The sequence below is a fragment of the Syzygium oleosum genome, unplaced genomic scaffold, assembly GCF_021117445.2.
Source record: "Syzygium oleosum isolate NSW1041296 unplaced genomic scaffold, Sole_v2.1 Sole_v2.03, whole genome shotgun sequence".
Taxonomy (NCBI): Eukaryota; Viridiplantae; Streptophyta; class Magnoliopsida; order Myrtales; family Myrtaceae; genus Syzygium; species Syzygium oleosum.
The window spans coordinates 11,710,879-11,723,605 of record NW_026607487.1 but is presented as its reverse complement, the minus strand read 5'-3'; the positions used below and the strand labels follow the sequence as shown (position 1 = coordinate 11,723,605).

Here is a 12,727-nt window from a genome sequence, read left to right as displayed (position 1 = left end):
TTCAGGGACCAAATTGTACATTAAGTCAAAGTTTAGGGACTATTTGTGTCATTATCCCAAAAATAAAAAAAGAAAAACACCCCCGACTAGCTCGATGGGCGGGTCGATCGGTATTAGGCCAAAAAGTTCTTACTCGGATCGGTCCGTGTTTTGAAACTGGCAAACTTTTTTGGATCGCGTCCGGACAATCCCATGCTCAAGAAAGAAAAAGAAATTGTGGGTACCCAGATTTAGCACAAGCATCACGAGAAGAATAAATTTATCTGTTTGTCCCTGCTAAATTACGGCGAATTTTGTTAATGACAGTTTCAGAAGGCATCTGCTAAGCAGTACACTGAGACAGTTCACGTGTTGTGATAGATTACTTTTCTCGTCTTATTAGTGTTTTACCACTACTTCTGATTAACATGTCTCGAGCATACTTATTCATAAGATTTAGATAATTTGTGAGGCTTATAAACGTCGGAAAGATGACATAATTACATTTATGGGTGTGCCCATCTGCCACAATTTCTTCAAATGTACGGTATTTCAATTGATTTCATTCTTCTCAAAAGAGAGTTTGTCCAATAAGATTTCTTTAACAACAGCATCTCCATCCCCAGTCTCAACCTTAATGATTTTAAAACACCTTTACATTGAGGGAGAGGCTCGATATCTTAGTCACTAAAAAACTTATGTGAATAGCATAATGGATGGGCCGCCCAAGATAGGCCAAATCCGCCCGTGAGCCACAAAAGCTCACAAGGTGGTTATTTGCCTATTACTATAAATAGTAGACACCTTTTAGAAAAACTAACGTGATTTTTCATATATGCGAAATAACGCACCCCTTCGATATAACGTCTTTTTCTGATTTTCCTTCGGAACGCAAGTAGGTACGAAAGACTATCGAAGATTACTCTAAAGTGTAAATCGGCATTTAATCCGTGGCAATACCGGGTATGTTCGTTATGCGATATGTCTGTACGATCGGTGATACAGGTTGATGATCATTGGGCACGTTTTCTGCATTGATCGAATATGTTTCGAGTATGTCTATCGGGGAATAAGTTTTCCAAACACTATGGAATCTTAGAAACGGGAGATTTGGAATGCGAACCCTCTTCGCTTATAGCTTAAGGATTCGAGTAGAATAGGTGTCATGCAAGATTGTGATCCTCGTCCTCTTCTTGAGATTCCTCAGTTCGGATTCCCCGGCGCCAAGCCGTGAAACTTCCCTACCGCCCCGTTGTCCCACAACAATCATCGGAACCCGGATCCAGAAGCGACCTAGGCAACAGCATGTTCTCTAGCATAGGAAAGCGTTGGATTCATGCGTGCAAAACTCATCAACAGGCTGAACAAAGTATTCACCAATTAGGGGCGCAAGAGAACCGATGGTTGGAAGGTCGTTTCCAAGTCAACCCCAAAACGACATCGAGTTACACAGCAACAAGTTCCCCCCGTCTCTATTATATATCTAAGCACAGATTCAATCGGGTTAAGGGAAAGAGAAACGAAGAACTGATGGAATCCATTGGGATCCTCATCTCTCTCCAAAGCAAAAAGGATTACATACAGTTATTGTGAAGAAGAAGAAGAAGAAGAAGAAGAAGAAGAAAGCAAGGAAAAGGCGTGGTCAGCGAATCTATGGGGGGTTTTGGGACTGGAGCTTGTTCTTGACCCGCCGAAGACCTTCCTTGAGCTTTTCCCCAGTTTCTTGAGCTCTCGCTTTGGCCTTCCCGGCGCCTTCTCTGAGCTTCGCCTTGACCCGAGCCCTCAAGCTTTTGGGGCCACTATCTGGCTCCGCACCAGAAGGGAATAGTCCACCTCCCGTGGTGCGTCTCGGGATGCAACCCGAAGCCTCGCTCTCGCACGTCGGGTCCATTTGCACCAGAACTATCCCTCCCTTTTCGCGACGTGATGCAAAAATATCAGCAAGTCTGGTTGTTCCTCGGCCTTATATACCCACATGGATCCAGGATGGCGATGAACTGATAATAATCACCATCAGAACGGGACGAAGGCCTGAAGAAGCAAAAGCACTGACCTGTACAATCCGCGTTCATGTTTTGATTCAGTGCATGTCGATGTCCACGCACCGGGTCGACGGATTCCTAGTTAGCCTTAAACGCTTAGGCTTCGTGAATTGAATAATCTTCCCATTGAATCTCCTGTTACATTCTGTTTCTCCGTAATTTGATCCGTAAGGAAACAAACACCGAAAATGGATCTCCGGCTTTTAATTGAAGGACGGGTTCTGTGGTGATTTGACAGGAAATATCCAAGCGATCATAAAAATCAAAGTGGAATTGTACAAACCTAAACCAAACCGGAGTTTGACTCGACGGAAAAGTTTAGGAAGTACTATCGAAACAAATTTCGACGGAATTGGACTCGAGGACGAAGCTTGAAAGAGCGGCGGTACTACGCCGGGATTTGACTCGACGACGAAGCACCAAGGATGAAGATTCATATCGGAGGATGACTCGGCGACGTGAATCTGAGCATTAGAACTACTCCTAAAGAATTAAAGCTTGTAAATTGCAGGAAAATAATGGCCTTGGCCAAATGTAAATGTACGAATGCAGGAAATGTAAAGATAAAAGAAAGACAAATTGATAAAGAACGTGAGTTCTGTTGTTGATCGGGGGGCCTTTAAAATACAAACTTGGAATATTTATAATCCCGTACAAGCATTTACAACTTTTAAATTTTAAATAAAAAGTAACTTCCTAACGGTGGTTATTATCTTCCTATTTTCTAGGCATTCTCCACGTTCAAATAACCACCCTTATCCATAAGCAGTTTTGTTATTGACCTAACTATCGGTAAGTTGCTGATGCCAATCCTCTGCTCACCCACTATCGGTAAGTTGCGAACTATCGGTAAGTTACCGATGCCAAAGCTCCCGATGCTCACCCACTATCGGTAAGTTGCGAACTATCGGTAAGTTACCGACGCCAAAGCTCCCGATGCCTATTTCCATGGTTTTTTTTCCACTTTTTGGTGTAAACAGATGCCCCCTTAAAAGAATCGAATGATTTACCAATCATTCGATTCTTTTAACTAATGGCCTTTAGGTGCCCCGTAACTCTTCTGCTACTTGATAGAAGCTGAATCTGCCCCCTGGCATCGGTAACTTTTATGCTACTTGACAAAAGCCGAATCTTCATATTTTGTCATTTGAAGAGCATACAAGTCGTTGACCATCCTGCCCCCTGATCCTTTCTCATCGGTAATTACTTCGGGATGTTGACACCTCCTTCTCGTTACTTGTCCCACCAATTACGCAGATGATAACCCAAAACACCACCAGGATGGTCAGGATCAAGTTGAGTACGTACCTTCATATTTCCTCGAATCAGCCACATTCGTCCCACTGGGCGTGCCAATTTGTTTCTCCGTAATTTGATCCGTAAGGAAACAAACACCGAAAACGGATCTTCGGCTTTTAATTGAAGGACGGGTTCTGTGGTGATTTGACAGGAAATATCCAAGCGATCATAAAAATCAAAGTGGAATTGTACAAACCTAAACCAAACCGGAGTTTGACTCGACGGAAAAGTTTAGGAAGTACTATCGAAACAAACTTCGACGGAATTTGACTCGAGGACGAAGCTTGAAAGAGCAGCGGTACTACGCTGGGATTTGACTCGGCGACGAAGCACCAAGGATGAAGATTCATATCGGAGGACGACTCGGCGACGTGAATCTGAGCATTAGAACTACTCCTAAAGAATTAAAGCTTGTAAATTGCAGGAAAATAATGGCCTTGGCCAAATGTAAAGGTACGAGTGCAGGAAATGTAAAGATAAAAGAAAGACAAACTGATAAAGAACGTGAGTTCTGTTGTTAATCGGGGGGCCTTTAAAATACAAACTTGGGATATTTATAATCCCGTACAAGCGTTTACAACTTTTAAATTTTAAATAAAAAGTAACTTCCTAACGGTGGTTATTATCTTCCTATTTTCTAGGCACTCTCCACGTTCAAATAACCACCCTTATCCATAAGCAGTTTTGTTATTGACACCTAACTATCGGTAAGTTGCTGATGCCAATCCTCTGCTCACCCACTATTGGTAAGTTGCGAACTATCGGTAAGTTACCGACGCCAAAGCTCCCGATGCTCACCCACTATCGGTAAGTTGCGAACTATCGGTAAGTTACCGACGCCAAAGCTCCCAATGCCTATTTCCATGGTTTTTTTCCACTTTTTGGTGTAAACACATTCCTTCGAAATGATCGAGAAGAAGCGCTTGCACCGATTCCGACGCGTTTACGGAATAGTATTGCGATTATATCACAAGGATTGTTCTTGGAAACACTACCAACGAAATAAAATTCCTCTACACGCGGCTTTCGTTGCCATTGATGTGTTGGTTTTGTAATTACCCACTACTTAGAGGTATTAAGCGGGTGGATTGGGTCAGACTAAATATATAAAGTATGGGTTGGCCCATTTAGACCCCCTTATCTCATATAGAACCGTTTTGTTGCGTGCTAACCTATAGCTAAATCAATTATGAAAACTCACACCCGCTTATTCAACTCACTTTAAATCTCTTCCGATGAATATGTTACTTTGATAAAATTTTACGTCAAATAAAAAAAAAAGGAGTAAATTAACAGAACAAAAAGGTGTTAGTAAACAAAGTGGAAAAACCTAATAAAAACCTAAAGATCGAAAAAACTTGCAAGGAACTAGAAAAAGATCAAACGAGGAATGTCGTCATTGTAGGTGCGCTAGGTCGTCGTCGTCGCGGGTTGAAAAGTAGGGAGCTTTGGTGTCCAAGGGATTGTCGCCTTACGGGCTTCTCGAATCGGGCCTTTCGTGCACATCCACTTAAGAAAACGATCCAACGTCTACCCATTTCACATTCGTTTTTCTATCTTGTTCTGCTAAAGCTTTGCTGTGTCTTTTTGACCCGCGACCCATTCTTTTCAGAGCCCTCCAACTTGCTTCCTCGCAAGACGTCAATGACGTGATGACGCCCACTTGCGTCCGGTAGGTGAAGGTTTGTCTTCAAGACAGACTGCAAAATTTGGCCATGCATGAGCCCCCGGTATCTTCTCTTTTGTCGCAGGTCCTCATCATCATCTGTCATACGTTTGGGATAAGACTATACTTCGAGTATCTTTTGAGTCATATGCAAACTATAATTTCACTCTGTCTAATCTTCGAAGGGACACAGGAACTGCCCCTTTGAAATGCATCGCGGAAACTATAAGGTGGTGGACATGGCCTTCGAGGCTATCCTAGGCGGGAGATACAGTGGTTCCAACACGGGACTCACCACACCCAGACCAAGCTTACCCTTTATAAGGCCCTATGTTACTTACCCAATAACAGGACTTTCAACTGATAAGATACTTTCAGATCGTGCAGATCAACTACTTAGCGTGCCCTTGAAACCATCGATCTGGTCCCATATCATCTTTTCCTTGCTGATGTGCTCTTAAAAAGAGGGAGGAGGTTCCAATAGTCCTACGTGAGCCACATGAATAAGATCTTCTCTTCTTCGATTTTCGGATTCAACGGCTATACCAAAACCGAGTACAAAGTGCGCAAAAAGTTAAAAAGGCCCATCCCCCCCGACTTGCGTCAACGCGCTCTACCTTTCTACAGAAACGTCTGGTTCTATCTCGACAACTGGCGTGGCGGGGCCGCGTTAAAGGTAAAGGTGGCCGCACTCCCTCCACCATCGAATGTGCTCAAGAACTACAGCAGACAACTTTTGTCCATACCGACCTCCTCAATTTCGGATGCTTGTCCAAGTGGCTGTTGGAGTCTTGCTGCGAGCCGAGCTTTAGTATGGGCAAGTCGGCATTGCCTCCGTACGCTATGCCACGTGTCTTTTGCTAAACTTCGTATCAAAGTTCCAAGAAAAAAATAGCTTGACATACCATTTAGATGGAGGCAAGCTATATGTGTAAGTCCCTTTGATGCCACAAAACTTACGATGCCCCACTGCGCTCATCTCTCCATGACATAGCCATCAGCACCACCATGACTCTGCTATCATCACCGCAGCTCGGCCACCATCTCTCTGTCTTGCTCGAACCCGCATGCTAAGGCACGCCTGCACCGCCGCCGCCACAACAAACCCAGGTTGAACTGTCCTAATGTCACCTCGCCGAGAACTTATGTTTGGAAATGCAATTTAAGGATGTCATATAGGCAATTTTTCAGTGACACGTAAGCAATTTTGGGTACTGATCATCAAAAGGACTTAATTGTACTTTTTTATAAAATTTTTTAGAGTTTAACTAAACCAATTGAAAGATTCATGACTTAATCGTTTTTTTTTTCCACATAGTTTAGGCCGTCCGATGCATTTTATTTCCGTTGCCATGCAAAGATCAATTTTTTCTGCATTTCGAAATTATCGACCACCATTATGGTCATATTTCTTTTTAGATAATCGCATAAATGATCCTCCACTTTACTCGAAATTTGGAATTTTCCATAGATCTTGATTTAATTTAAAACAATTCATGTACTTTCAAAAAAGTTCTCCGTTAAATCCTTTGGTCAAGTTGTTATAGTGAATGCGCTGAGTTGGACGTTAAAATGCTTATTTGGACAAACAGAGTACATGTGTCGATTTTCAATATGCTCAAATTCCAATACGGTGCTTATGTAATATGCCAGGTAGGTAAAAAGTAAATAGACCAATTTGACTATTTTTCCTCAAATAAAAATCCTAGTTAATGGGAAAAAACTGTCGTCATTCCCGTACGTAGACTGTTTCGAACAAATAAAACACATGGAAAATTTTGAATTTTCAACAAGCATATAGGGATTTTTGTCCCCATTTTTCCCTTTTATAACAAACAAATAACACTTTATTAGTGTTTTCCAAATCATTAATAACGGGAAAATTGTCAAAAAAGTCTTAAACCTATTGCACTTTTGCCAATTCAGTCCTAAACCTTTTAAGTTTGCTAATTTAGTCCGGCCTAATTAAAAAAAAAACCTCAAACTTTACACTTTGTCCCAATTATACCCTAAACTTTTTTTTGTCTCAAGAAAAACCTCAAACTTTTCTCCAAGTCCCAAATCTACCCCACCGTTATAACTCTGTCCATTAACGTCGAAAAAAAAAAAAAAAAAACAGGCGGTGCGCGCGGCAAGCCTTCACCGGTGGCCGCCGCCACATACTCCCAGGGAAGGAGCGGCGGCCCTCGCCCGGGCCTTCCCGAAGGCGGCGACCCTCGCCGGCCCCGGCGAGTCAAGCCGGCCCCGAGCGAGTCGCCGGCGAGGGCTCGCAGCCCCGATCTCGGGGCGAGGGTTGTGCCCTCCCCGGATCGGGGGCTACAGCCCTCGCGGCGACTCGCCCGGGGCCGGCGAGGGTCGCCGGTCTTCGGGAAGGCTCGGCGAGGCCTCGCCTAGGGTCGGCGGCCCTCGCCAGGGCCTTCCCGAAGGCGGCGACCCTCGCCGGCCCGGGCGAGTCGGCGGCGAGGGCTGCGGCCCCGATCCGGGCGAGGGTCGCGCCCTCTCCCCAGATCGGGGCTGCTGGCTCCTGCCGGCGTCTCGCCCGGGGGCGGCGAGGGTTGGCTTGGCCTTCGGGAAGGCCCAGACGAGGGCCGCCGCTCCTTCCCGGCGGCTGTGGCGGCGGCCACTGGCGAAGGCTTGGCCGCGCCGCAACTGCTGGTTCCGTTTTCTTCTTCTTCTTTTTTTTTTTTCTGACGTTAATTAGACAGAGTTATAACGGTAGGGTAGATTTGGGACTCGGAGAAAAGTTTGAGGTTTTTCTTGAGACAAAAAAAAGTTCAGGGTATAATTGGGACAAAGTGTAAAGTGTGGGGTTTTTTTTGGAATTAGGCCAATTTAGTCCTAAACTTTTTCACTTCTTGCCAATTCAGTCTTGAACCTTTTCACTTCTTGCCAACTGAGTCCATTTGACCGGCCGGCGCTGACGTGGCCGCCGACTATCCGGCCAACGCTGACGTGGCAATTTTTAAATATTTTTTTTCGAATTTTTAAATATTTTTTTCTGCCTTTTCCCCCTGGCCGGCGAGGTCGACCTCGCCGGCCTTTGGCGAAGCTCGCCCCCGCCGGCCACTGGTGAGGGTGAGCCTCGCCCGCTGCTGCGAGGCCGGTCTTGCCGTCGCGGTTGGGCGAGTGAAACCCAGCGACGGCGAGGTCGGCCTCGTCATGGCTAGGCGAGGCTCAACCTCGCCGGCCCGCGCATCTGGCCGGTCGCCAGTCGCCAGACCGGCTAGAGGGAAAAGGTAGAAAAAAAAAGAAAAAAATATTTAAAAATTCGAAAAAAATATTTAAAAATTGTCACGTGAACGTTGGTCGGACGGCCGGCGGTCACGTCAGCGCCAGCCGGCCAAATGGACTCAATTGGTAAGAAATGAAAAGGTTTAGGACTGAATTGACAAATTTAAAAGGTTTAGGACTGAATTGGCAAAAGTGCAATAGATTTATGACTTTTTTGACAATTTTCCCCATTAATAACTAGAAATTGTTGTCGAAACTCACTTAGCCAAATTGATCTAACCACAAACACACTCGTCTACACATGTAGTACTTGATCCTTTAATTTGGCTAAGTAACTTTTGACAATAATGGTACAACGGCCTTTTTTTTTGTTTTTTATATAACCGAGTCATAAACAATTGAAATCAGCAACCTTTGATCCATCGACACCGTAGAGGTCGATGGTGGTGGACGATGGTTCGGACAAGTGGAGAGAATGAGAGGCCGCGTTATCTCTAGTTTCATCGTTGGCACGGCGGCGGCAACCGCCATCGATGAAGGGAAAGATCGGGATCAGGTTTTTTGTTGGATGATAGTTGTTTTTTCAAAGTGTGAGGATCTTTTCTGCAAAGTAATGTAATATTGGGATAATCAAAAGTTTTGCTTGCTCGGCGATGCGTCATTATTTAATTGCTCAAACGGCTTTCTTTGTAACAATTGAGATGCGCAGGAGGTCTCCAAATAAATGCGTTTGGAACTATGCTTTTCCGACCCTTGTTTTAGTTGGATCGGATGACCCACGAAATCGTTATGTAAGTATAGTATAACTGCTTCAATTTCGATAAAAATCATCTAAAATACTTAACTTAGGTGTGCTATGCTCCAACCCCTATTCTCTTTCTACTAGATCATTTCTCTTTAAATCCAAAATAAATCATTTGTATCGGTGACATATAGTAGCTTATATATAGCCAACTACCCCATCATCATTCTCCCTTGCAATTGAACCCCTCTCTCTCTCTCTCTCTCTCTCTCTCTCTCTCTCTCTCTCTCTATGAGAGAAAAAAACATGGGACTTCTTCCATGTCCCTTGCCGTGCAACTCCCACACCGCCATCTCCTCCGACCATCATCACCTTCACTCCGAATCCTCGAGCTCCCTCTCTTCCCAGTCCAGCCTCCCCTCCGTCCCTTCCCTGACCCCTCCTCCTCAGCCGTCTCACCCCCCTGACCAGTCTCCGGCTCCCGCCCGCCACCGTTGCGTCGCCACCTTCTCCAGCCACTCCTCCTACATCTCCTCCCTCGCCCTCGCCGGCAAGTCCCTCTTCAGCGGCTCCTCCGACGGCGAGGTGAGGGCGTGGGCCCGGAGCCCGTCCGGATCCGACGCGGGGCGCGCGGAGGCGGTGGCCGCCGCAGCTGCCAGCACCAGCGCCGTCAAGAGCGTGGTGGCGCGCGGGGACAAGCTCTTCACCGCCCACCAGGACCATAAGATACGGGTGTGGAGGATCGACGCCGAAGGGAGGTACAGGCTCGCGGCCTCGCTGCCCACCGTGACGGACCGCCTCGCGAGGCTCTTCTCGGCGAAGAACTACGTGGAGGTGCGGCGGCACAAGAAGTGCACGTGGGTCCACCACGTGGACGCCGTGTCGTCGCTGGCGCTGACCTACGACGGCTCGGTGCTGTACTCGGCCTCGTGGGACCGGTCGTTCAAGGCGTGGCGGGTGTCCGACTTCCGGTGCATGGAGTCGGTGGAGAGGGCGCACGACGACGCCATCAACGCCGTCGTCGTGTCCCGCGACGGCCTCGTCTACACGGGCTCCGCCGACAGGAAGATCAAGGTGTGGAGGAAGGAGGGCCACCAGAGGACGCACGCATTGGTCGCGACCCTAGAACAGCACAGGTCCGCGGTCAACGCTCTGGCGCTGAGCGAGGACGGATGCATCCTCTACTCGGGCGCCTGCGACAGGTGAGCATCACTATCCATTCTACTAGAAGCTATATTCAATCGCCCGTACACGAAACAAGCAAATCCGCAGCAAAATTCAAAACTCACAAATGGGTGTATTTCGGATGATGATAGGTCGATCCTCGTTTGGGAGAAGGTCCAAGACGGAGAGCGGAGCAGAGAACCCGACGGCGGCAGCGAGGGCGGCGAGCACTGCATGGTGGTGGTGGGGGCGCTGCGAGGGCACACGAAGGCGATACTGTGCCTCGCGGTGGCGGGGGACGTGGTGTGCAGCGGGTCGGCGGACCACACGGTGAGGGTGTGGCGGAGGAGGGAGGGAGAGGAGGACCGGCGGTACTCCTGCCTGGCGGTGTGCGAGGGACACGCGAAGCCGGTGAAGTGCTTGGCCGCGAGCGTCGACGTGGACGGCGACGGGGACGGCGGGTCCCACTCCGGGAGGAGCGGGACTAGATGTCTCGTCTACAGCGGCGGATTGGACTGTAAGATCAAAGTATGGAGAATTTGGGTTCCCCATCTTTGATTTTTTTTTTTCCAAATTTTCTGATTTCTTTTTTCTTTTCCAATTTATGTTTGCTTATAGGAAAGAGTAGGTGGAGGGTTGGGTTGGACATTTCCGTCCACTCATCGACATCTTTTTCTGTGATTCTGTTCGTATGTTTTGGCTTCTTTATACTTTCTTGGCGATTTGTACGTAACCAAAAATGAGATTTTTCTGTTCTTCTTCTTTTCTTTTCCCTATAATTTGTTCCTCCTTTGGGAAAATGAGACAAATAGTCTTTAACCTTTGACACACCGTGAAACTTGATTTCTAAACTTTTAATTTATTCAATATGATCCCTAAACTTTAGCTCAATATATAATGCGATGCCTGAAATTTTAATTTGTTAAATGTAACCCATGAACTTTTGATGCATGTTCAATTTAATCTTTAGATTATACGAAAATGTTCGTTGTTGTCCCTGATCTTAAATAATGAAAGGATTATATTAAATAATTTCATATAATTCATGGACTATATTGAATAAATTAAAAGTTCATGGACCACATTGAGAAAATTGAAAGTTCATGGACTATATTGCAAATTGAGTCAAAATTCAAGGATCATTTGCATTATTATCCCTTCGTTTTTCGTTCTTTTTATTCTCGATTTCTCGTGCGAGATCCGACCGCCGACATTAAAAGTTTTTTTGATCCGATGGTCTCGCTCGGGTTCGCATGATTTTGTGGTGCAAAACATCGTGCCACCGATAAAACGCCCGAAAGCCGACAGAAAACCAGGACTGGCTCTCGTTGTTCCAGTTGACCACAGGTGAAGACTGAGGAGCAGAAGCCAGAAGGTCAAGGCGAGGGGCTCTCAAAGTTTTCCAAAATGTACCACCGTGGGGCCGTTCAAAAAGCGTCTCTGGTTCCACCATTTTCAGCCTAAGACGACAGCACAAAGGAGCATGACCCTTCACCTAATTTGCTTTGAAAAGAAGGGACTAATGATTTGCAGATACAAAGGATATACGACGACGAAAACCTAGTAATTATTGGAATGGATACTGGCATGAATATGAATGGGTGAAAGCAGCATACCACCAAATTAAGTTCTTTGAAAGCATGAGAAGCATGAGTATACTGTTGATGGATTAAGCTGGCAAATGTTAACTCAAGGAACGTCGAAGCGTGACTATAAAGTTCAAAATCAATGAAGCAATTAAGATCGAGGAGAAAGGGACATACAGTTTTTTAGGAGATGCACTTGAAGAAGACAGGGCAACCGTCGTGCAAAAGGTAAGATCATGGGGTAGTTAACACGTCGTATGGCATGAAAACGTGAACATGAAATTTGCGGAAAATGGAGGACATGGAGGCAATCGACAAAAACCGTTCGAAGAAATGCAATCTCTATAAATTGCCAGAAAGTAGTTACCACTAGATCATTACAAAAACACACCAGCCATCTACTAGAAAAGCCACCTTTTCCTAGGACATAAATCAAACAAATTTACTATCTTTTCGGTATTTTTACTTTCCCGCACTGCACTTTATTTTCTTAGCTGTAACTTTTGGATTCACTTCATCGATTAAATTCCAGCGTGTAATCTCTATCTCAGGTGCTATGTCGTCAATTAAATACTAGCATAGTATCCTTATGTTCTCAAACTGTGTCGTCGATCGAATTTCATCATAGTTTGTTTACATCTGGTTACTTTATCGAGCCTGTAGCTTCCACGCCTTGTCATCGATTAAATTCCGACAAGGTTTGTATTTGTATAGTTCTGTGCTAATTAGAGCTGCTGGTTCCTTTTGTCTGTGACATTTCCTGTTCGGAGTTGGCGTAGAACCCTAATTTCTTTAATTAAAAGCCGAATAACGAATTTCGGTGAAAGATATTTCGTCGCGAGATAAATTCCAACGAAACGGTAACAAAGTCATTTTATGTTTCAATTATGAATAAATGCCATATGGGTTACGATCTATTCGTGGCTGCAGTAGTTAATATATACCAGAGAGAAATGATCATGGCTTTGATATAGCTTAAGCACTCTAAGAAACAAGAATAAGTGTTCCTACAAAAATT

General features: G+C 45.5%; 1 protein-coding gene across 1 annotated transcript; it reads left to right on the top strand.

The window, feature by feature from the left end:
- The first annotated feature begins 9,199 nt into the window (after positions 1-9,199).
- On the top strand, positions 9,200-10,885 carry LOC115670631 (protein JINGUBANG-like). Its single transcript, XM_030591941.2, has 2 exons — positions 9,200-10,161; positions 10,276-10,885. The coding sequence occupies exons 1-2, from the start codon at positions 9,251-9,253 to the stop codon at positions 10,679-10,681; spliced, it is 1,317 nt and encodes a 438-aa protein (XP_030447801.1). The 5' UTR covers positions 9,200-9,250; the 3' UTR covers positions 10,682-10,885.
- The last annotated feature ends 1,842 nt before the right edge of the window (positions 10,886-12,727 follow it).